This window comes from Lingula anatina, chromosome 7, assembly GCF_051362555.1.
Source record: "Lingula anatina isolate TDL-2025a chromosome 7, LinAna3.0, whole genome shotgun sequence".
NCBI classification, from domain to species: Eukaryota; Metazoa; Brachiopoda; class Lingulata; order Lingulida; family Lingulidae; genus Lingula; species Lingula anatina.
In genome coordinates, this window is record NC_141773.1 from 13161656 (window position 1) to 13188028 (window position 26373).

The following is a 26373-nucleotide window of genomic DNA, read 5'->3' on the forward strand; positions in this document are numbered from 1 at the left end:
CGTCACACTAAGGCGGAATGATTAAGAATGGCGTCGGAAATACAATTTTTTTTTTTTGCATTCCAGGATATTCGAATAGCATTCTAAAAACATTCTAAAAATTCTGAGTGCATTCCAAATATTTTTACCCATTCTTGTGGCCGGCTCGAATGTTTTTGTCATGTCAAAAACTTTTGAAGTGCATTTCAAGAGGAAATTTATCGCAATATCCCTACAGTATTCCAACTACATTTGAGCTGCATTTGAGAGGTAATATACCTGAAATGTGCAAGAATCATTCCAGGCGGGTTCGATGTGCATTCTTAGTATTCCAGAGGCATTCTTACAAAGCCGTAATATTTTATGATAATTATTAATTCCCGCTGGAATATGGCACGAATTTTTAAATTTAGTAATTCCGGCTTGATTCCTACTGATTTCGAATAAGTTTGACGGGGGCTTTAAGTAACTTGTCAGTTCGAATATTCCTCTAATGTTATCAGAATGTTTCGAATGCTGTCGGAATGCCGTGAGAATATTTAGAATGCAGTCATAGGCCCTAGTGCAGTTAGAATACTGTTCAAATGCCATTCGATAAATTTCCACTTGGAATGCACTTCGAAAGTTTTTGACATGACAAAGTAGCATACATAAGGTAAATGATGCTTTCCTGGAAAATGACAAAGTAGCCTATTTTTAATCAGTAGGACACATAGGGCCTACTGTCACGGCGTAGGGATTTCTTACGTTTTTTCTTTAACCCAAACTCACACGTCACGGTGACATTTTTCCTTGACAACATCGTAACTTTCATTATAATTTGCAAACTAGAGTGTGTGCGGGAAATTCCAGAGCCTGTGTGTGGCTAAAATTTTATTCAAATCTATCCTTGTAAACAAATGCTTCAACTGTTTTTGTAGGAAGATCACATAAAATTTAAAAAATTAAACGAGACTTACCTTGGTTAAGTCGAAGTTTGATTTCAATTCTTTGAGTAAAGAATTGAGGGAGGGCTTAACTGAGATCCGGTTGCGCGCGCAGGGCACTTTTCAAAGTGTTTGTCACATTAACCACATGGAATTAATTACATTAATTCCCCACAGCTCTCTTCCTCTATAATACAAGCAATGAGCTGTAACCCAAAGTTGGGTGGGAGGGTGGCAGTTAAGCCCTCCCTCAATTCTTTACTCAAAGAATTGAAATCAAACTTCGACTTAACCAAGGTAAGTCTCGTTTAATTTTTTAAATTCTTTTTCGTAAGAAGAATTTCGTTGGTCTTAACTGAGACTTTAAAGCTTGATGTGACAAACATTTCATTCATTTCAAAAGATCCTTTATTTACCCAGAACTCCATCCTGGAATCTGTCTTGATTACTTACAATGCGCTTGTCATAGAACTTCGCAAAAGTACTTTTCTTAGACCAACCAGCTTTGTCAATAATGACTGAAATAGGTACTGCAGAGGCTTTTGCCTTAGAGGTAGCTGCAGCTCTAACACTGTGAGAGCTAAATGTATAAGTGTCTATACCAGCTCTACTCATAACAGTTTTTATCCATCTTGCTACTGTGTCTCTTGCGACATTATGATGTGGTTTCATGTAACTTATTAACAAACGTGCACAGTTCTTGTCATTTCTCATGACTTTCGTGCGAAACAAATATTCCTTCAATACAGTATACACACAAAGCCTCCTGTCTGGAGGGTAGGCCTTAAAAGATACTGAAACAACATTATAACCTGGCCTATTTTGTTTTAAAGAACCATCTAACTTGAACAAAAACTCAGTTCTCAATTTTTTATAACCTTGAAAACTTAACAACTGCAAAGTTTGTGTACGTGCAGCTTGAGTCAGAGCCATGAGCATCACTAGCTTTAATGTCAAATCTTTGAGAGTTATATGCTTAACAGGAGAAAGTTTCCTCAAATATGTCAATACTCTTTCAACATCCCACACCTCTGTGTATCTGGGTTGTGATGGTCTGGCTGCAAACACACCCTTCATGTATCTGATAATTAATGGGTGATTTCCAATTCTGAATCCATCAAAGTTTATTCCTAAAGCTGAGAGAGCTCCACGTGCAGTGTTCAAACTCTCATAACCCAAACCTTTATTAAATTGTTCAGTTAAAAACTCGATTACTGCTTCCAAAGTTGGCGAAAGTGGAGTAATCGTCCTTTTACTACAGTACTGAAACCACCTGTTAATGTGTGTGTTATATTGTTTTTGTGTCCCTGTTTTCCAAGACAACATAAGTATTTTGGTAGAGTCCTCTGAAAATCCTCGTTCTCTGAAACTATTCCTGACACTTTGCAAGCAATCAGTCTTAATTTCCCTTCCAAAGGGTGTTTCAACTGCAGGTGAGGAAGTCTTAAAAGATTCTTCTTTTTCTGTATTATGACTGGTTTCTCCACCAACAATTCCATCAGTCTCGGAAACCATGCTTGTGTGGGCCACATTGGTGCTACAATGATTCCCTTGGCTCTGTCCTGTCTGACTTTCCGCACACAGTTTCCCAGTAAGCTAAAAGGTGGAAACAAATAAACTGAGTTAAAAGTTTCCCAGTCAATGGTAAAAGCATCAACAAAAGAGCAGTTTGGATCAGGCTTCCATGAACAATATGTTTCTACTTGAGCATTTATTCTAGATGCAAAGCAGTCTATATCTGGGATTCCCCAAAAATTACATATCTTATGAAAAATCTTGCTGTCTAATTTCCATTCAAGATCATCCTTGAATTCTCTGGAAGCCTTATCTGCTGCCTCATTATTTTTGCCAGCTATATGTGTACATGTTAACCAGACATCATGTGATATACACCAAATCCATATGTCACATGCTACTTTATTACAGTTTTCAGAAACTGTGCCTCCCATGTTGTTAATGTATGACACTGCCGTAGTGTTATCTGACATCACCTTAATATGCTTTGACTTAAGATCACGTTTGAGGGACTTGAGTGCATTCAAAATGGCCATTAATTCTAATACATTAATAGGCAATTTACCCTCTACATCCGTCCATCTACCTCCAATATTATTGTTTTTATAACTTGCACCCCAACCTAAAGTGGATGCGTCTGTATGTAAAGTCTCTGAGGGGTTTGGTCTAGCAATAACCCTATGCTGGGATTTCAAGTTGACAATCCACCAAATTAAATCTGACCTCATACTGTTTGATATTATCATGGGTGCATCATAGTTACCCTTCGATTCTTGTAAAGCCTTAATCTTTGCTCTTTCTAACTTCCTATAGTACAGTTTGCCATAATCCACAGCTGAAAAACTTGCTACTAACAACCCAATGACTCTCGCCACTTGTCTAATAGGTGCCTTTGAAACATTATACAACTCTTCGCATGCAGAAATTATTTTCTCCTGCCTGTCAAGTGGCAGTGTTACTATCATTTTGTCAGAATCAATAACATTTCCCAAAAATTTTAACTTGCTTGTTGGTCTCAAAACTGATTTGTCTTCATTTATGATGAAACCCAATTTGGACAGAAGTGTAACTGTTGCATTTAAGTTCTCCGTACATTCTAAATCATCACTGCCAATTATTAAACTGTCATCAATGTACCCTGAACTAACATAACCTAAACTTCTCAGTTTCCCAAAAACTGGTTTAAGAAGTTTTGTAAACAATCGCGGGCCTTCACTGACCCCATTGGGTAAGCAGGTATATTGGTAGATTTTATCCCTCCACTGGAATCTAAAAAAATTTTGCTGTTCATCTGCAAGTTTAATTGAATAATAAGCATGACGGATATCGACAGACCCCATTTTTACATTTTTGGTTATCAATGGTAGGGTTTTCTCAAAGGTTTCCATCTTAAAATGCTGATATGGAATGAACCGATTTAATTTCTTTAGATTCAGAATTAATCTGTATTCACCATTTTCTTTTTGTCTCAAAAAAATCGGTGATAAAATTTGGCCTGCTTCACTATTCACAGGAATAATCACTTTCATGTCCAATAATTTTTTAATTTCTATGTCAATAATGGACATTTCTAACCTATTAAACTTGCAATTTGATTTCACAATGGCGGGAATCCCACCGTTGAAATCTAGATTAATATGACAATGCTTTACAATGTCAAGAATAAATAGGTCACTTGTAATCAGTTTCCATTGATCAATAAAGTCAGCCAATCTACCTGCTTCAAAATAATTATTTACCTCATTTATTGCTTGGGCAGATTCCTCTGTCCCCTGCGTACATAGTTTTTTGCAAAAGAAGGCCCTGCTCCAGGATCATCCTGCCACACTCTGGGTCTTCCCCCTCCAGCAGGTCGATTAACACCTCTGTACACAGATCCACGGCCTCTGGCACCACGTCCTCTACGTCCTCTGAGAGATCTGTCAAACAATTTATGTTTGATTTTTGAGCAATCCTCTATATCCCTTGCCATTTTGGGAAGATCGTCTCCAAATAAAAATTTTTGGCTGTAAGTCAGCTCATGACTGCAGAGGTGAGCATATTCTCCGCTCAATTGCGGTTTCAAAAAATCTTTCCTTGTCATATTTATCTTCCTGTTCATATGTCCCATGAGTGCTAGGACATCGTTGCAGTTTTCGATCATGCTGCCAATATGATCACTCGTGTCCTTTTCTGGATTCCTTTCGTATAAGGCCATCTGGTTTACAGTTTTAACTAAAATGTTTGCACCTTTAACCAAAGTATGTGCTATGTTTTGCATTTTCCTATCGTTTGCTTTGGTCCAACCTGGGACCTGGTCCCATATCAACTGGTTGGTTTTCACGACTTGCAGGTAATCACAGTTACCTGGCCTGTGGTTCTGTTTAATCAACTCGTTTAAATGTTGTTCGTCCAGGCCATTCATAAAAAGATCGTTCACAGTTTTGGCCAGCACATCATCCACGTTGTCGGCCATTTCCTCCGACATGTTAAACTTCTTGGCCATGTGCTTAAACAGGTTGTCTTCCGTGTCGGGAAGATACGAGTCCAACTTCCTTTTTTCACCCGTTGTGCCTGCCTCCACCGACTCAACACATTCATTATCGACGTAAACTTCGTCGTCATACTGAGAATATTGCGCCTCCATATTATCAATACGGCTGACGATGTTCTCTAACCTGCCGTCCTGAGCGTCCACAGAGGCTTTTAAAGATACAAGTAATGACATAATATTATCCTCTGACGAGGATTTCTCCACAGACTTAGGGTTTTTGGAAGCCGACTTCCCTTTACCCTTCCTGCCATCACTCACGTGTTCAGGTCCATTTTTAGTAATGGTACTACATGTAGTTTCGTCCGCCATGACACCACGTGTCCAGAAGCAGACGACGAAACCTGACTGAAATTGCGCCAAATACCGTTGCAAACGGCAAGACCACTGTCTATAACGATATAGCATGCACCACGTGCACAATAAAAATCACCCAAAACCACGTTTCGGTGAAAAAGATCAGCGCCACTAGACAAATTCGCCCTTCAACCAAGGAGTATTGCACCAAGACTCCTTGCTTCAACTAGCGTGCAACCTAAAGTGCCCTGCGCGCGCAACCGGATCTCAGTTAAGACCAACGAAATTCTTCTTACGAAAAAGAATTCAAGATTTGACGTCATGCATTGGCCATCAAATCTATATTTGTGCCTTTAGTGGCATTAGTCCTGTCCAAATACTCAGTAAAATATCTTTTATATCTCTATCAACAGAGATATGGAAACAATTATATAAGCAACAATATCTGAAAGGTTATTTGATATCGTCATGATCACTTTTAAATCATGTAGCACCAATTTTCCCTGTTATGCCTACTTGCTTGAAACTCTTCGTTTTCTCCTGCAATGAAAAAAAAAAATTACCACTAGTATAGGCCTACAACATAAATTATTAGGGACCATGGTTAAAGATAAGCATTTTCATTTACATAAATTGAGAACATGTATCAAGACTTAGCCTACTACGGAAGACCACCACCCATCCACATATTTAATGGTAGGCCTACGTAAGGCCTACTCCCCCGCATCGATAGGCCTACTCCCCCGCTCCCCTTAGTAAATTTTTATGTATTATGCGCATCGATAGATCCCACACCGACAGATCCCCGCATCGATACATCCCCAGTAAAATTGCCGATGTAGGCGCACCGTTACTCCCCCACACCGATACTCCCCTACATCATTGCTTCCCCGCATCGATACTGCAGGGGAGTGTCGGTGCGGGGGAGTATCGGTGCGGGGGAGCATTGGTGCGGGGATGTAGGCTACCGGTGCGGGGGAGTAGGCCTATCGGTGATATAGCTGTAAAACAATTAAAAGTGTATAGGCCCTAATTGAAGATTAAAGATGTATCCCGAATACTTATCAAATGAGTCTTGACAGGTGCTCGCGCTGGTAAACTGCTTTCGTATCGATCATTATTCAGACTTGCCAAATGAAAATTAAGTAAATCTAATGACTTAAAACTAATGTAAATGAGTTGGGGGTAGCTAGGTCACACAGTGCAGAATGAAAAACACCCCCTATTAACAAAACTATATGTATGATACATTGTATACTATAACTTGCAACTTAGATATTTACCTTATGTATACATGTAATCTTGATCTTGAAGTTGGGGGGAAGGCATACACTTTTGACGAAAAAACGTATAAAGTATAACTTCTGACTTCTGTTGAAAATCTATACCCACCTCATTAAAATCTTCAAATATAGTTTACATATGTGAGTCAGAAATTTCTGCAAGTTTTGGTGCAATTCGAAACTAACCACACAATTCACTCCACCTGTCCACCCTCGTGATAAAATTGCGGGATTTCCAATGAAAATAGGTCAGGCGAACTCTCGCAAAACGAGAGACATAATTGGTGCTTCGGTATTAAATTTAAGTTATATTTTCATTATTTCATGCAACCATTGCCCCAATAAACTGAAAACCTTATTTGTGATCACACTGAACTTAAGAAATGTATCATTTGAAGGCCCAATCCGCATGTCACATGATTTGTGTCACATGATATTTTACTAACCAAACCAGTTCAAGGTCAGTAGTTTGCTGCTTGGAGGGAAGTGTGGATCATAGAACCTTATGTGAAATTTGAGGTTAGTATGTAACTTTTTAGAGGGAATTAAGGTGTTTATTTGCTTGGAGGACGGCAAAAATGGCTGTTTTATTAGCTGGTGCTGCACGGGAGTAAATTTGCGCTGATTTTGACAACTTCCAAGATTTTCCGTTGAGACTGAGAAACCAAAGAGTGTGCGGGATTTTCCTTTAAAAATTGAAAACATTCATTGATTGGCAATCAGTTTTAGCAATGAAAACGACCTACAATTTCTGGCTTCTTATTGCTGGAGGGCTTTTGGTTACGTTGTTCATAAACTTCCTGTGGTCACCCTCGACCACCAAAAAGACGCCAAGGAAGAGTGAATACAATGCGTTCACAATTGTGAGAACAGCCTCTACCACCAAACCAAGAGATTCGCCACAATTTGCTTACCTTATTCAAGGTGCGTCTGTTCACCCTGTAAAAAATCTCATAGCAACACCGAATCGGGAAATAATATGGCTGACGTACACGGACCAATCGGGGGATATTTACTTTCCCAATAGCACCTTAGCTGAGGGTCGTAACCGACTACTGAAGGAAGCGGTAGACCGTGCGTCCGAGAAAAAAGATGGGGGCTATCTATACTACGTATTTCTCGATGACGATGTGATAGTCGAAACTGTTCAGAACACAAGTTTTGAGGCAGTTTTACCGGAAAACTCTTATGATCGTTTTGAACTCTTTTTACTGGATTTTCTGCCGGCGGTGGGCTACCCAAGACCCACGAATATGAAGACTAAACCAACTGATACAGTTGGCATAGCTTACAACTTTGATGCAATGATCAACGCGTACCATCGCCACACCATTTCTTTCATGCTGCCACTCGTAGAGGATTTAGATCACTTGTCATGGTGGTTTCCACAATGGTTTGTCATTCATGTTTCTGCAATGTTTTATAATTCATACCGTATGTACACCCACACCGTATATAGGATAAACCCTAGACCACATTGGAAGAATAAGGTGAAGGGAGCGTACCCAGCTTCCGGTGATTTCACATTACCGCGAGATTATATGCGCACATGGTTTATTAAGGACATAATAGTTGATACCATGAACATTGGCAACGTTTCTTTGTTACAAACTTTTAAAAAACCGGCGATGTATTCATTCATTAATGGAATGGCGAGGCGGAAGGGAAATATGGAGTACAGAGTTTCTACGGAGTTCATAACCACTGTATTCGGCACGTCCCATCCGGCCATTAAGCGGATTTTGCGTTGGAGAAATCAGCCCAAAGTGAGGAAGATTCTCTATGGAGAGGACAAGGACGAACCTAAGTTCATCCCAGATGTCCTCCCCTTGCATTAAGTCATGCAATGCTGTTGACGTTATTTAGTGCTATTATTAAGTGCCTGCATGTAACTAGCAATGTAATATATCTGCCGCTTAGTGGTTCCTAGTGGACAGTAACTGTTAATGCCCCTATTTCACACAGACCACGAATCTCACGAATCGCCAGGAATTGTGGTCAAATTCGACACGCTCTACGATTCAGTTACGATACAGGTGCGATAGTGTTACGAATATTCGTGGGATTCGGCTGGAATCGCACGAATATTGTCCAGAAATTCACTATTTTTCACTATTTTTTGGAATCGGGAGTTCGTGGCCAAAATTTTGAACAGCTCAAAATTTTTGCCATGAATTCCCGATTGATCAAGAATTGCAAGAACTGACTACGATTATATACGAATCTGTTAAGAACTTCACGAACTGATTACGATTCAACCACGAATCCTGAAATTTAGCAATTCCTGGCCATTCGTGGGATTCGTGGTCTGTGTGAAATAGGGGCATTAGATGTCGTACGTATTTAATCTCCAGTATTATAATTATTTGTAAAGAAGCTTAAGAGTTTTGGTAGCACGATAAGTATTTTAATAAAGTTTTACAGAGCTCCGATAAGGAATTTTACTGTTTGCTTTAATTACATGGTTTGGTGGTGCAACGGAGGAAGACAAATGGAAACATTAATTGATAGAAGTACCAAGTTCTGATCCGTGACCTGTACACTACGGCAAGGTTAAATATAATTCATTCTTGCGTGCTGAGCTGTTAATTTAATTAAATTATTTTTATTTTAATCTTTTTACTTTAATTTTTTTATGGGAATGTTTTAAGTTGCATTATTTTTACAACAGATGTCATGAAATATAAGCAAGTATAACTGCACTTAGTCGAGAATAATCTGAAGACTGACTGATTTTTTTCTTTTGGTCTTCATTCCCAAATCAAACGTAAAGAGTAAAGACTGAAAGAAAAGTAGAATGATATAAGTAACAGAATCAAAAGTATAACGTAAACTTAATTGAAAACATGAAAACTGGGTGCAAACACAAATAGTGCAAAGAAAATGGCCTGAAGTAACAAAAATAATACGGAGATAATGCTAAAACCTGAACGAAATACCTAGATAGCGTATAAGACAAGCCAAAAAGTAAAATGGTTTTCCACTTATCGTGTTATCGGTGCTGCATATATGCTGAAAAAAGTGAAAAAACAGCATAAATTCCCTAAAAGTGACCCGATCATGCTGATTTTCGAACTTGACCTGCTTATTATGAATATTCATCAGTTCTGTAAGTTTCAAGCCAAAAGGTAAAATGGTTTTTCACTTATCGTGTTATCGGTGAAAGTGCACGACGGCGACGACGACGGCGACGACGACAGACGCAGGTGACGGCTATATGTACAGACACATCTGTGTCTGTACATAAAAAAGGAAATCAAAATGTTATCAGGAAGTTAAGTCGAAGAAGTTACCTTAACGTTGAACGAAAGAAAACTTGTTTCTCGACCGAATGTACAAGCGTTATAAAACCCACTCTACTGATGCACGGCGCAGAAGTAGAGTGAAGTTTGAAAACAAACCTTTCATATATATATATATATATATACGGTTAGACAGAGAGTACTGCTTACTAGTATTTTGGGTGGTGCACAGGCGTGTGACTATGCAATAAGTACTGTGTTGTGCACCGTAACGTTTTAATTAGGAGGGGTAGAGAGAATAAAGAGCAAGTATAAAGGGCAGACGCCAAACACATTCGTAACGGGATGTAGGCATCTCACCTGAACATACTATCACCACAAAATACATCCAAAAGAACATGTTTATCCCGTTTAATTAAAGAAAAAAGAGAAAAAGAAATAGAAATAGAAGTTATTGAGGAAAAATACAAAATCAAAAATATATACATGTAACACCACTTGTGCACTACATCAAGCATTGACTGTATATCCTTCTCATTCTTGGCCAAAAGCACAACGTCATCTGCATAAAGGAGCAAACAAATCAGCACATCATTAACATTAATGCCCTTACCCAGACCATGCACCATATCAGTAATATAAATGTCAAAGAGTAAAGGTGACAGCATAGCCATTCAGGAAAAAAAATCCTGGCATCGAATTGCAGTGCTCATTCTTTTGATTAAATTAGTGTTGAAACGGCGTTGATGCTGTACATATTGATCCATATTCCATAAAAGCGTCACAACTCCTTTCCATATACATATATCACTTGCTCTACCGACACGTACCCAACAGACCGTTTAGTATTCATTCTTTGTATCCATGAAAGGTGCGGGACCAAAGGTTCAAATTGCTTGTAAATAGGTGTTCATTTTACGTACAATGTACCTGCTGTATGAGGTCGTCTTTTCTTCACATAAGGCCACACTTTTTTTATTTTTATGGATGACATCCTGCGCGCGCGCCGATTTTCGCCCGTTCTCCGACCCCCCCCCCCTCAGCCCCCAACGAAGTCGGTTGTCGCAAACGTCGTTATTGAATTTGCCAGGAAATGAGCTTTCTGCGCATGCGTATTATCGCCACGTGGAAATGTGGCCGTTTTGCCGTCAAATTCATCTTTAGGATTACTTTCAAATTACACGACAATGAAAGTTATAAAGAGAACAGGCGCCGTCGTTTTGGATTGGTATTGGGCATGGAGACATCACCTTTTTACAATTGTGCGAAAGGCTGGCGGCAGCCAGCGATTATCGCCCGAAAAATTTCAGTGACATTCTGTACAAAGCAGCACATACCATGTTTTCTGTAGCGAAAAAAGGGTCGACAAGGGCGTCGAGGTATTTGGTGGGCTGAAGGTCGGACAGGCCACCTGGCAGTTTGGCTGCTTCGTGTGAGTCGAAGTAGACAAAATGGCATCCTAAATGACCTTTAATAGATTTGGTAGTATTAAGCATATCTTTGCATCATTTTTTAAACATTTCTGTGAAGTGCTCAAAATGCTTTAATATTCTGAGAATACAAATAAAGACACACTGTTTGTTTGATATTTGTTTTATTGATTGCTATACCAACAAATTGCATGAAATAACCTTAAATAGATTTGGTAATATGCAGCATATCTATTCATGACTTTTTTTTTTACATTTCTACGAAGTATTCACAATGCTTTAATATTTTGAGAGCATGGATAAAGACATTGTTAGTTTGATACGTGTTTCTGTGGTAAAATTTGTGTTTCCAGCCGTGTACTGACAGCATTCCTTTACTTAAGCAGTATTTTTTTTTTTGGACTGCTTTTTTTTTTCGCCCTCTCGCACCGATTTTGGGGTACCCAGAGGATGTCATCCATAAAAATAAAAAAATGTGGCCTAACGGACATTTGCACACACCACTTTACCAGCCCAAAGCAAGCTTATGACGGTGAGAGATAGAATTTATTATACTTTTACTGTAACATTAAAGGTGAAGATGGACATGCTTTAGTTTTTTTTTTACTTTTTTAACTTCCACTTCAGATTAAGATGAAATTTTTTCTGACATTTTTTTTCTGTAAAGACGTTATTGCCCTTACGGACGGTACATGTACATTTAGGTTTAGCTTTGGACACAGGAAGGTAGGCTTAGCTTTTTTCTCAGACTAATTGTGTTGCCAACTTCGGTCATTATCGAGCATTCGGCTTGTCGGGCTTTAGAGATGGTGCTGCTTTACTGTTTGTAGCATGTCAAATCATTTTCTGCGAAATCGCAGATGTTCATGAGAGCAAAAGTGTTACGATTGGATGCATGAAAAACTCAGTTATATCCTTTTAGTGTCAAATGATGGACATAAATTAGTACTCGATTTCCCTCGCTTTCTTGCCAGTGCTACCTTGCTACCAATAGTACTATTTGCAAAAGTAAAAAGCATACTTTGAATCTCCGCAGCAATGAACTTTTTCAGATGCACATGATGTATCAAAGCAATTCAATTAACTTGGCATTAAAGAACGTAATAATCTTAGAGAGTATTCAGAAGAAGATCCGCGGACTAACAAATCCGCGGATCAAATATGGCTGACCAACATTAAAGCAGAGCTGACTAATCTGCAGATGGGTCTCCCCGCCTCCACACCCGCCGTCCCTGCAGGGGTCTAGCAATTAAATATCGAAGCCATGATCTAATCCGTTTAATGGCGTATGTGTAGGCGGGGAGACCATCAACGGATTAGTCTGCTCTTCTTTCATGTCGGGTCGGTCATATTTAGTCCGCAGATCATCTGTTCTTAATGCTCTAAGATGCCTTAAATGATAGCTTATACCTGTATATATATATATATATATATATATATATATATATATATATATATATATATATATATATATAAAGATTTGCTATACACCCTGCACTTATTTGTTTGTTGGATCGCTCAAATGTAAACTGTGTTTTGTTAGGTAGGTGACATTAAACAATGTTGTTATATGAAAATATGAAACAGAAAGGGTCACCTTAACTATAATATAAGTCCATTTTCATGCTGCCATATATTATTGCACCTGCAAGTACATGTAGTAAATGTTTTAAAGATGAATTTAAATTCATCACTTCGTAATATAATATAATAATACTAATGTTTATTTGCAACTAAAATTTTAAAAATTGAAAGATTTTGTGCGATCTCCCGAACAAGAATTGAGGGGTGATCACCCGCTGTTAAGCGCCTCCCTCAAGCGTGACCGGAGTTGACATCGAACAATAGGCCCCTCGTAATTACCCGTGCGTTTTCTATATTTTTTATATTTGATATAAAAGGCAATCCTAAATAATTTCGACTTTGAAATTTTAGAACAGTTTTTGAGGTCAACAATATATGATTGCAATGATATATGATTCTGCGATATATGACTATGAATAAACGCTATCTATGGGGCAATGATAGCAACCCCTTCTTTACTTTTTTCTAAACTGGCTGTCATAGCACAAGAAAGAGAATAATAATCATAACGTGACCTTGGGGTAAATCCCAAAATAACTGGTTCAATTCGTTTTCTAACCAATCAAGGTGACAGCCTAGCTGACGTACAAAGTACATCGAAATGGGGGTGGGACAACATTTTTGACTAATGTTGTAAATAGTTATATTCACTAAATGAGAATGAAATTAATAAAATTGTTCACTAATAGTGTTAAGATGAAATAAAACAAGGTACTACATGTATGAGGATATTTAAAATACATTAAGCTAAAGATTCATTTAAAATATGTTAGATCACCCCTTAAAAGGATTCGGTATATTTGAAGATGTAAAATTTCCCAATGCATATTTTGCAGGCGATTCCTCATACCGAAGGCATGAAGACTACCTTCAAACTCTGGCTTCTCCTTGTTGTTGGAGGGCTTCTGGTACCACTGTGTTATATTTCACTTCTTCGGGCACCGCCGCCAATCAAAGAGATGTCAAAGACTAGTGAATACAACAATCCTTCTCCTAGATTGGAGAGCACAACATTTACCACCGAAACAAAAAATTCTCCACAGTTTGTCTACTGTATCCAAGGTGCGACAATGCATGCTATACAAGGACTCAATGCTACACCTGATCGGGACATAATCTGGCTGACGTACAAAGACAGAACAGGGGACGTGTACTTCCCCAATAGTACCCTCGCCATGGGTCGGAACAAACTGCTGACAGAAGCGATTGACCGTGCGGCCAGATGGGATGATGGTGGCTATTTATACTACATTTTTCTCGATGATGACGTGTTGTTACTTTCTGAGCCTGATCAGGAACGTTGGTGGATGACAGATTTACCGGACAACCCGTATGATCGTTTAGAGCTGTTTTTACTAGATTATCAACCCGCAGTAGCCTACCCAACACCTAGGATGAATCGCCCCAAGCGCCCGGCTACAGTGGGTATCAGTTATAACGTTGATGCAAATATCAACGCATATCATAGGCACACAATTTCGTTCATGCTGCCACTCATAGTGGATTTTGATCACGTGTCCTGGTGGTTCCCACAGTGGTTTGTCATTCATACTTCTGCCATGTTTTATAACTCGTATCGTATAATTTGCCACGCTGTGCACGTGAGGAACTCGAGGCCACACTGGAAGAATAAGGAGAAAGGTGCCTATCCCGATTCTGGTAATTTCTCGATCGCGCGAGATTACATGCGCTCATGGCTTATCAAGAACATGACAGTTGATACAATTAACCTGGGCAGGGTTTCTTTGTTACAGACTTTTCAGAAAAGCCCAATGTATTTTTATATCAAAGGAAGTGCGACTCGGAAGGGAGATATGGAGTACAGAGTTTCTACGAAGTTTATAACCACTGTATTCAATACGTCCCATCCTGCCGTTAGACGGATTTTGCAGTGGAGAAACCAGCCACAAGTGAAAAAGATTCTTTATGGGGAGGACGAGGACGAACCCGAGTTCGTCCCAGATGTCTTCCCCTTGCACTAACTAATGTCATGCTGTGGTATTGGTCGTACAAACGTCTTTGACACATAGTGCTATCAGTACTCGCTGTCATGTTTATGCTGATCAAGCTGTCTCAGTGTCGCTGAAACACCTGACGTCTTCGATAGGCCTATGTGTCGGCAATATGTATAAATAGTCCACTGCCAAACCCGCAGTTAGCCGAATGCAAGGAACATAGCCCATAAGGCTAACAGATATTGTATTTATTACATCATACATGTACAAGAGTATATCGTACAGTCGATGTTACTGCCAATTTCTTACTCTATCATATCAAAAAAGATCACATGACGTTTTCCTTGTTTTAATATTTTACTGTGATAACTTTCCACATTTTTAGATGAAGTGCAACTGTCTCAGTTTGTTCTGCGAATAGATTTTACTCTTACGTGTTATGTTTGCTCAGACATACCAGTAGCAGACAAGGCATCGTTGTTTACACTATAGTTTCGTACCGGTGGTAGGCGTCGTAAAGCAGGCTTTTAACAGTCAATTGAAACATTCTTTGTGTTTCTAAGCCAAATTAAAACCGGCCGTGATAAAAAAGTCATTAGTATCGGTATTATGAAATTAAAACGTAGTTGGGGGCAGTTCAAATGCAGGGACCATCTCAAGGCACAGAGCGTACGTCGTGGAGAAAAAAGCTGCAGAGTCAGCTAAAACAACAAAGTCATTAACTAAATTTTGCCTTTACTGGGAGTTTTACTTTGACAAGTGGAGAGAGCATTCTTGACGTCATTTTAACATGCCAAGACCTGACAACTGCAAGAATTCAGGTTTGGGTTATACACGTAAGGTCAATTAAGCGACACAATCATAATAAAGTGTTATTAAAATGACTTTAATTATATGAAAGTGTTTTTCCACAAAACTTTCATACAGAACCTTTGTTTTATACATAAATTTTAATTTAACCATAACAATGTGCATACAGTAATTAAAGGAGTGGACTTCGTCGTTGTAGCAAATATTTTTTAAGAAGTTCCATATAATTATGAAAATAAACAAATGTGGGAATGATGGGATTACTTATGATTTTTACTTCTGTTTTAATATGGTGGCCATGTTGAGGTGCATTTTAATTAAAATAAAGATATATTTTTATCAAGTAGGCCCATTTGGTATATTTATAATATTCAATATTTAAAGATTGAAATATTAATGTCCTTTAGCTGTCATTATGCTTTGATTGATTTTAATAGATGGACAGAAATAACATGTTTATTAACTTAAGATTTGAAAATACTACTTATAGACTGTTACTCTCATTTTATCTGACAAATTTACAAATTTATACCATGAATAAAATATATGTAAATGGTATACCGAGTAAAATCAATGAAATTAAGCAGATCTCATTCAGGTGAAATCACTGAAAACTGTGCATAATGTATAGAGACATAAATATGCAAGAGTTTATGCGTATTTTTTAAATTTTATAATGATAATACATAGTATATAGTTATTTGTGCTTCTTATGTACATGACTATCAATATATAACTTCGCATTACACAGTATCAGATGTGACTCCGCTCTTGCCTAGTACGCGATGTGATAGTGACGATTCTCAGCGGGGTTGAAAAGCATTGCATCACCACTCAAAATTTGTTCAGGGTATGATACTGTGTAATGCGATCTGACACACACCTTGAAAACGGGTTGTGTGGTCTGATCTACCGGTGAATTCAGGATCATTCGGTGCCGAGTCTGGTAGTTGGGTAGGCCTGAAGATGATATACATTATTTAAAATCCATGTTGGAGCACAAGGCGGTGACAATATCACGTGAGATAAATGTCACCGATTAGTTTATCATATTGTCAGGTCGCCTTACTTTCAATTGTGACTAAATTTTATATAACAAAAAATTATTTTTAAATGTTCTTCTAAGTGACACTTCTGCGTACCACCATATTAAAGTTACAAAAACATTAGTACCAGTGCAGCATTTTAACACATAGTAGAAAAAGGAAAACAAAAAATAATGTCATGACTTTGAAAGATTAATTTAATATATATTTAATATTTAGAATGAAATATCGACAAGCATTCTTTGAGAGTCGTTGAAATGTAATCAAAACATTTTAAATGTTAAAACATACCGACAACGCTGCAAGAGACGAGAGGCAGTGACCGGAGAGAGAAGATAAAAGTATAGTTTACTTGTGTATACTAGGGATTACTCCCATAACCCTATCGCACTAGCAGGATCGATCTATCGCCGATGGGATTCTCGCTAAATTGCATTCAGTAAGTGTGCCCCCTAAAAGCGTCAGTGGGCGTGACAGACATTTAAGCCGCTTAAACTGAATGCAATTAAGCGAGACTCCCCTCGGAGTTAAATCGATCCTGCTAGTACGATAAGTTTATGGGAACCCAGTCTTAGAAGTGTTGCAGTCTCTCACGAACTACCTTTGCTGAGGGGGTGGGGCCCGATAAAGACACACCCCGTGGAGCCATCATTATCATGCTCGCTGAAAGTATTCAAATAGTATCCAAAGATCGAACTTACTGTGTAGAAAAAAAGGCACAATATGTGCACTCAGTCCGACCTTAAGAGTGGGTGCGGATTGCATTGTGTAATGACAGTGCTGTTGCATTAAAATCCAGCTTCGATTGTTACAAGTGAGAACGTGTGTTCACGGGAGGGGGGGGGGGGGGCTATATACTTACTTAATTAAGCAACATGCCCATAGACAGAGATCAGACAATTTACGTAACTGACATGTAGGGACACAAAGACATTCAGCTAAACAATGTGTGACCCAGGACATCCCTGCGTTCGCTGATAACGTGTACAATGCGTCATCAGATAAGGTATCAATTGGGTTGATGGGACAGCGGCATAGGCACACTTTGCTTATCATGCGATTGTTCAAAATATATGAACATTGCTGCAGTCACAATTGACATTGGCCCGAGTACAGCTCACCAACAACGACTATTGTATATCAACATCGAGGCAGAGGGGAACGGTGGGCACATTCAAGCGTGTCTGGCCTAATTGGTGGACCCGGGGCTACACACATAGTACATACATGCTCAGTAGACTATTTCCTGGTAACGTTCTCCGTTCTCCGGTTCAAGCAATAAGCTATTGTCTCTGTAAACGCTGCACACGTGAATACCTGCTATGTGAGTGAGCAGTTTTGACCTGTGTCTCCCGAGCTTGGTAGCGTGTGAGCGATATCTGCTCCCGAGGCTTGATGTGATTGCCGTTTACCTGGCTGGGTCCATGGATAACAGTAAGGGCATTTTTGCAATCAGTCACAAAACAGCATGTCTCTGTTACATTTGGCGGCATCCAAGGGTCAGTTGACACTACAGTAGGTTTTTGTCGGAAATTTCTAATTGTGGGCAGTCCTTCTGATGCCTCGACCGTTGGTTTGTTTTTTGGTAATGACGTAAATTCGGTGTTTATTTCATGACGGCAGGACAACTCAGTTCAAGAATCGTAACTTTTCTCAACAGTTAAATATCGGTATTTACGTTAAAAAGCATGGCTTATACATTTTTACAAATAAATTTTGATAGTAGCTGATGTAATTTCATTTTACCAAGAGACTAGATACGGTAAGGATATTTTGGAGTTAAAACGATGGCCAACAGTTTTCGTCGAATTTATAACTAACGTACTACATGTATACATGTATAACTGTAGATGTGTAGCAATGAGAAATATATTTTGAAAATGGGAATACAGTGAAGGGAAAACAATACATTTTTTCAAGATTGTAAGTGAGGTCGTCTAGGCGTAACAAGCATCATGTGGGATACACATGCTGGAACGATCTCCACAAATGGTTGAAAATCTTGAACATCACACGTTTCTGTTTGCAGTCTTGGAGTTCTTCCGTAGTCCGGTAGGTAGCGCTTGCATCGCGTTTGTGGTTCTTATGCTTGCGGCCTACTGCTGCTGGGCTGGCTACAAAAGTGGCAGAACTAGAGGGATAACGCCTGCAGAGAGAAGGAGGTTATTGCTGGCTGCAGGTAAACCATTCGCTCTCTCTCTCTCTCTCTCTTCTCTCTCTCTCTCTGCTACAGAACTACTAGTATCTATATGAACAACATAGCAAACTATGTAAACACCTAACAACAATTGCCTCTTATCATAGCACTACCTAAATATGCTGTTGTTTATCGTTTCGTTATCAGCAGTTTTTATTCAGTTTAATCAGTCATCCCTTATTTAACGATGTTTATGAAGAATTGTTGAATAGAAATGATTCAACCCCTGTGTTATCACGCGCTTGAAATGTACACACATCGATTGGGTGCATTCTGAAAACCAGAGTCACTCTGTCCTATGCTTAGTATCTAGGCATTACCAAAACTATCAAGATGTCCTTGCTATCCAAGGCGATGAAGATAGACACAACGGTTAAGGAGCAGGGATGGAATATACAGCATGGAACAGATTTCAGTTGCATCTTCTATACGTGTATCTGAAAGTCCTTTCTTGGACATGGCATACATCTATAGTCCACCAATATTTATTTTTTTCTGAGCCCGTTTTCAAGGTTGTTGTTAGAATATTTCTGGATTCCATTGTAATTTTGAACGATTTTTGTCAATCAAACTCAACTTTTGATCTCTGTCTCTCTAATTCTTAAAGCATTTATGCTATAGCAATTTCGTTTTATTCGGATTAAAAAGTCGTCATTCATAACTTTATCAGATGAATCCCACTTACACACATTTATTTAATCTGTGCTTATGTATTTCAGGTAACTCAGACAGCACTTCCATAGACTATGAACATAATGCTCAAAACACTTTCACTGATAACCGAATGGCTGGAAGGACGCAGTCGACCAGTAATAACGATGCCGTGTCCGGCGTGACGGTACCCTCTGCACCTCCTCCTTACCAAAGACGCGACGAGCCCCCGCCCTACGTAGACGTCTATTCTTCGTCTCCACCGCCTTATTCGGAAGTTACAAAGGCGAATCAAAATGTGGGCACATCCCAAGTCTGATGTTTTAGTCCCTCCGTATATATAATGCTTTGAGGGACGTACAGTATGCCACGAGATACATGTGGAACAATACATGTGCCGTATGCATGGTGACTGGATCAAAGTGAAGCAAAATCGTGCAGCTAAGGTGCATGTATACCACACAATTTGGCACATTGTGAAAGAGCATCGTCTTTCATGGTGCTGTTCGCTTTTGTTATATTATAATTTTATAAAGATCCAGACACTGTCAAGTGCGTTTGCCGATTTCATGGTTTTACAGTCCTTGGGATCGCCCGTATTATTATTTATAGCATTTTCAGTCTGCATTTGACTAGAATTATATGTGGAAGAGAACGTTTCAAAGATGGTATTCAATAATAAGGTAACATTCATATCTAAAATCGTTCAGGAAATCACCCATTGCTGCAGTCCATTATAAGGCAGCAGGTGGAGGAAAACAGCAATTTTTTAAGGCGGATACCGGATTTATAATGGATGCAGATTATTTAAGGGAACGTTCGCATAAGCAAGTAGTGTTAAGCTAAAGGATACAACTTTGAGCCACATTTTCACACAAGGATTTATGTCATCCATCTGCCGAGTGATACCGTTTTTACCTTTACAAGAGTAAATGCAAAGATCGTTATATGGGACAGCGCTCGGTTAATTATATTTCCCTCATTTATTTATTAGGAATTCAAGATTCAAGTTGTGTCAAGTAACCTATGTGTTTATTGTGAATAAGGGCATATTTAGATTTTGATGCCCCATGTAAAGCAATGCCTATGATAGTTTATCTGAGGGGCAAAACGCGTTTATCGCTGCTGTCAGGGCGGGTAGGGGGCGGTATTGAGGTCCATATTCATATCTATCCTTATATCTATGGCCTTGTTTATGTGGGTTATCTTTGTCAACAAGTCTGTGCCAAAGCACAGTAAGAGTAGGGCAATGCCCACACCCCACTCCAGTGAAGAAATGCAGTTTGATTACTTAGGTTTTATTTTACAGTTGTAAATGTAGCATAATATTCTCTGTTTCAGTGGTGCGATGCCACTTTTTTACTGGGACCCCAATCTTTGAAACACTATCGAGATGGTAAATAAGCAAACGGTTTTTAACCTATCATGTTGAGATCTTTAACAAACTACAAGGTCGTAGAATGCCATAGAAGTGAGAGAGGGAGGGGGAGGAGAGCATTCCATCAGTGCTTTTTTTTATAATTGAAGAGGGCATTTATAAAATGCTAACATTTCGCTTTATCTGAACCAGTCCTACTTTTTTCAGTTACACTGTAGCGTCTACACGAGTACCGCAGGCTGGCGAAATTAATTGCTTGCACGTATATTGATATTGTAGGCCTGCAACAGCTGATCCCCCCCCTCCCGAGTATTTCCCTTATCCTACAGCCCTGGACTTTGACCCGGCAGACTCATTTATTTAAAAGAAACGGCTGTAAACATTCTTTCCATAGTGTTAAATTCAGTAAATTCAGGTGAATATTCCCACTGAAACTACTGGTGTACGTAGATCAATCCAGCTTCACGGGGACTCTAGGACCCCATTTCCAGAGATTAAATCGATCTACTTTAGATCGACCTAACTCCCTGGGGGTTCACGCTAAATAGCTGTCAGCCGAGCGGACACGAAAGTTAATTACCCCCTTACAGCTTGTAGTAGGCGGGACGGACATTTAAGCCGGATTATCTGAAGTAATCTAGTGAGACTCCCCGCGGTGATAGATCGATCTAAAAGCTCTGGGAATACAGCCTTGGTGCAGTCAGCTTGACAGGTTTTAAACGCGCCTCCTCTTGTCTCCAACGAACTCGTGTATTCTACAGCTTTTCTGTATTCTTAACGCTGGAGGAGGCGTGATAATATTTTAATCTGATTGCATTCAGCGAGAGTCCTGGCGGAGTTGGATCGATCTAAATAGACCGATAGTTCCAATGGGAATGAGCCCCAATACTTCGTGTATTGCAAAAGAAAACGAAAAGAATGCCTTACAGATTTCAAAATAAATTCTGATGTTGTATGCTAATATTAGTAACTACAAAACATGATGAAAAATTAAGTCATATTATAAATGGATTAGCAACGTTTTTTACTTGTATAGTCGACCACATGAGACAATTTTAGGTGGTAATAAAAACTGCGATACCTTTTTCAAAGGCTGTTTTCAAATTTCAAATGTATAGATACACTGTACATGTCGTTTTACCACAATAAAATTAATAAGTAAATACCATACATCATAAAACTATCTAGTTCACTTGAATGTATAAATAATGAGTCCATAAACACATAGTATTGTTAATACGAGCGTTCTAGATATCCTCTACTTGCCTCACACCAATGAAGAAAATTGTTGACCACTATCCTGTAGTTCAATACATTATGCCATATAAGCACCTTAAAATACGGTACCGAAGGTAAATTGTTCTGACCCCAGTGAGAATACAAGCACACGTACAATAATTTTTCATCCATCCATGGCATCCATGTGTGTTTGGAACCATCTGTGCACTTGTGTTGCAGTTGCATATTTGGATTGGTACATGTAGTCCCGTCATATTCTTTTAACTTACGCACCACCGCAGTATGAGTGCCAGTAATACATTTGGAAATAACGTGTGTGTAATGGACGGGCCGCCTGAGAGACTGGTGACTGTGGTAGGCTGGAAGTACAGAAAGCAAACGTTTCTGAGCAGGTGCTAATTAGAATAATATCGAATTGTAAGCACTATTAATTGTGACATTTACGTGTTAAATGACTTAACGATGGTGTCGTAGCAAGGTGACTGTGGTAGGCTGGAAGTACAGAAAGCAAACGTTTCTGAGCAGGTGCTAATTAGAATAATATCGAATTGTAAGCACTATTAATTGTGACATTTACGTGTTAAATGACTTAACGATGGTGTCGTAGCAACAGTCCGAAGGTTGGAGGACCCGAATTAATGGATGGATAAAGTGTATAGTGTACTGGTAATAAAGTAAAGTTCATCAGAGGCGGGTCTATACAATATCTTCTCTTTGTGAAATCTACAGAAAAGGCTTCACGTATTATACCAAAGTTTCTAGTTCATTGTCTTCAGTGTGAGATATTTATTTTTTTTTATCTCATTCTTACCTCTTTAAAGTCTATACTAAACTATTACGATATGTAATAAATTTACCTTATAGGTGGACCCTCCCTGTTGGTTTTTCTTGTGTTCCTCGACGGTAGGGTGTGCTGTAGTCAACGTACTTGATGATACGTGTACGCAAGTCGTTGTCATAGTATTTTGCAGCGAAATGGCGGCCGACTGTTGCCTTACAAAAATATAACCGACCCTGTCTGTTCCTTGTAGAGAGATTCGGAAAGGCTGGAATAAGAAGAGTAAAGTTACCAGAGATGAATTCATTGTCATTTATTTTAGGGGCCGCTCTTTCTTTTCAAAACTGGGGTGTAATATTTATTGGCACGTTTTTTATGTACGTGCTTCGTCAAAAACATTAAGTGAAAAAGTAAATTTTGAGCATGGGCAAAATAATCAAACATTTTAATTTTTTTATTTTGTTCATGTTTTGAGTTACTGCCGCCATGCCTTAAACTGCGGAATTTCAATTTCAACTTCTAAATGAACTGGAAGGAAACACACCCAAAACATTCTGAAACATGTATATAGCTCTATTCCCGGGGCCAATTTGTTTCACGTGTTCATGTCCACAGTATCTACATGTACGTCACCCACCTGTTCTGGAATCGTCACTGAGGACCGAAAGGTATTTCTATTTTTCCCGGCTCCCTGGACAGGAGTCGTACCATATAGTTCCCGCGCAGTGCCGTCAACGAGGCTTACCCTGGTCACGTTGGCTATGTCGTCTATTGCTGTGAGTCGCGTATCAAGTTTCACTGCCGTGCCTTGAAAAATGCCACAAACAATACAAAGCTAAGGAACAGGGGTTTCCAAATGAGAGGCCGGCGCTAGAGATGGTAATCCCTGTTCCTCAACATTATGTCATCCAATAAACTCGGATTTTTTATTATTATTATTTTTTTTTTTGGAATTAAAATGCAACAATTGGTCCCACTACGACCCATCAAGCCACTATTTGATAAGTTCAAGCTTCATCTGACCGTTCCAAAGGTGTTGAATGAATGTTATACAGTGTATTTTAGGTCAGTTTCATAACCATGGAATGAAGTACAAGGGCAGGATAGAAAAAATGACGGAATTAACTTATTGTAAACTCAATTAACTATGTGTTTTTGACTTAACAGCGGACTAATACGATACTTAACCAGGTATTGGTAGTCCTGTTAAGGGGAACATGTCCCCGGTGTCAGGGTCCATGAATTGATAGGTAAAGTCCAGCGTGCTTCTCCCTGTCACCTCAAGGTCGTACGTGTCTTTGATCTGTCGCCGTATTGTCCACATGCCTGGGGTGACATTCTGAGATTTAAAAAAAAAAGCATAAAATGCTGGACCTCGTACCTGTACAGGTAAATGATTTACCGCAAGATGAAATATATAATCTCATATAATAAAACATTATAAAATATATAAAACTACTAAAACGGGTGTGGCGAATGATTACTCTGATCCATATCATAAACGCTAGAAAAAGATAGCATTGCAAGTGGGATTAGTACATCCCGTGGTAAAAAATGCGTATTTCAAAACAATGTCAGTGTTTGTTTTTGAAATGTATATATTACGCTGGTCATTAATTTTCGGGAACGATAATCAGATATATCAGATATGGATAAATACGGATTGTGATACTTATAAGAGAAACTTACTGCTATATGATAGCGACGAACTAATGTCCCTGCCCGCGTCTCTTCAAATCTGGAGTACAGGCTTCCTATAAAATTAAGTCTTCACATAGTGAAATTCAGATATAAGTTCCAGGAGATTGTCTCACGAATAGAAGTTTAAGTCCGTCCTTGGTTCAAAATCATAGCCTACTACGACTTAGACGACTATTTAAATGCAGCTTTTGATCGCTTAAAGTTTAAAGTCTTTTTGAGAAAGAGGCACTAGGACAGCATTAGAACTGTAACATGGTGCGGTCGTATCTTTTAATGTGTGATATCTAAGCATGCCCAGATGTATTGTTTAAGAAACAAATATAGACTAGATTAACATTAAATGATACATTAATCTGAATCTGTTAAAATATGTAATCGAATTAACAGATGAGTGTACAGTGTACGTGCCATTTGGATGATAAAAGGCCAGAGATGGGGTCTGTGTTTCTCCTTGAGCCTCCACATAGACATCTGACACCAGACTGTCCACGATGACGTGTTTGTCTGAACCTGTTCCTGCTGTGGACCACTGGAATTTGGCTAGTGTGACCTCCGCTGTATTTTTTACTGATCCCTATATTAACATGGGATGATTTCACCAAAAGCTAATGCAAAGGTGTGAACTAAGACCCAGTAAACAAGAAATACTAGATCCTAGGTATGAATAAATGGATGAGCAAACAATCAAAATGTGTGGATACGTTCAAAATACGGTAAATGGACGAATAAAATGAATGTTTTATTCTGTCTTGAGATGTCAAAAAGATTAAGCCGGATGTTTTTGTCTTTAGCTTATTTGGAATTGTGAAAACGACTGCAAGTAATTTGATACATGTACATGTATGTCATGATTTCTATTAATTACATGTATATATAAAAATATACGGTATTTATTACTATAAGAGTGGTCACCTCTATAACTTGCACTGTATTGTTGACCTGTCCCTTGTTTGTCTTGTAAACGTCTCCTCCAAGAAGATCCTTCAATTCCTTGAAAATATCTCTAATTGAACGCTGAGCTAGAAACACAGATTTAAACTTTATCTGATAATAATGGTAAACATTTTATAAATAAATCCATCTAAATAAGTGCAGGTAATACATGGATGTGCCCCTGCATTCACACGCAACTGTGAAATCTGAAATAACTAGAATACATTTTACAAATTTAAACAACGAGTAACTATATTGTATGCAGTAATAATCAAAGCACATATCTGATAGGCAAGGGTTACGGTGCTGTATGTGGTATCATTTCCCTCCCATGTATCAAATATCAATTATCCACATACCGCTACTTATCTATACGATGATTATTTCAGTATTATAAGCCCATTCCTTGGCACCAACACCGTAACATTATGATTCGTTGTAATTGCACTGTACCAATGACAGTATATATCACAGTAAAAAAATATCTATAACTAAAAGCTATGGTCTTCCGTATTGTAATTATGCAAAGAAACTCTTTGTCCCTCACCGAGCGCCACGTCGCACATGAACAAGCACTGCACTATGATCAGGTACGCCACCGTCCACATTCTGCACAAAGAATCAGTCGCAGAAAACAATTATCAGTTTAAAAAATACAGCATTTCATGCCCTGTCTCTTCTGCCATTTTCCTCTCTGCTACTAATATTCTGTCGAGGTTATCTGTGCCGTGGCCTTAACCACACTTCACCAAATACAATATTGGTTTACGTGTCTCTTTAATCACTGTTGCCACAGATACCCGCGTTCAGTTGAGATAATCCTCATGGTGACAGCGTTTAATCAGTGTTTGTCAACAGTGCATGACAGTCACAGGGGTCAATATACTGCCACAAAGGTG

General features: G+C 38.8%; 4 protein-coding genes across 5 annotated transcripts; 2 read left to right on the forward strand and 2 right to left on the reverse strand.

Moving 5' to 3' along the window:
- Window positions 1-1434: 1434 nt before the first annotated feature.
- LOC147760771 (uncharacterized) lies at window positions 1435-5564 on the reverse strand. Its single transcript, XM_087017917.1, has 2 exons — window positions 4160-5564; window positions 1435-2501 (listed from the first exon to the last, which is right to left on the reverse strand). The coding sequence occupies exon 1, from the start codon at window positions 5356-5358 to the stop codon at window positions 4165-4167; it is 1194 nt and encodes a 397-aa protein (XP_086874043.1). The 5' UTR covers window positions 5359-5564; the 3' UTR covers window positions 1435-2501; window positions 4160-4164.
- A 327-nt stretch (window positions 5565-5891) lies between these two features.
- LOC147760772 (uncharacterized) lies at window positions 5892-15625 on the forward strand. Its single transcript, XM_087017278.1, has 2 exons — window positions 5892-5943; window positions 13623-15625. The coding sequence occupies exons 1-2, from the start codon at window positions 5941-5943 to the stop codon at window positions 14766-14768; spliced, it is 1149 nt and encodes a 382-aa protein (XP_086873404.1). The 5' UTR covers window positions 5892-5940; the 3' UTR covers window positions 14769-15625.
- Window positions 15626-17488: 1863 nt separating this feature from the next.
- LOC106152225 (uncharacterized) lies at window positions 17489-21914 on the forward strand. Of its 2 annotated transcripts, none has more exons than XM_013525740.3 (3): window positions 17489-18096; window positions 18627-18776; window positions 19514-21914. In XM_013525740.3, exons 1-3 carry the CDS (start codon window positions 18066-18068, stop codon window positions 19762-19764), a joined length of 432 nt encoding a protein of 143 aa, XP_013381194.2. In that variant the 5' UTR covers window positions 17489-18065; the 3' UTR covers window positions 19765-21914. The 2 variants fall into 2 exon arrangements, with proteins under 2 accessions (XP_013381194.2, XP_013381195.2); XM_013525741.3 differs by having other exon boundaries at window positions 17490-18031.
- A 604-nt stretch (window positions 21915-22518) lies between these two features.
- On the reverse strand, window positions 22519-26373 carry LOC106152231 (hemicentin-1). The gene is made up of 8 exons (XM_013525746.2): window positions 26022-26373; window positions 25454-25560; window positions 24950-25115; window positions 24530-24594; window positions 24029-24179; window positions 23478-23647; window positions 22920-23108; window positions 22519-22554 (listed from the first exon to the last, which is right to left on the reverse strand). The coding sequence occupies exons 1-8, from the start codon at window positions 26080-26082 to the stop codon at window positions 22519-22521; spliced, it is 945 nt and encodes a 314-aa protein (XP_013381200.2). The 5' UTR covers window positions 26083-26373.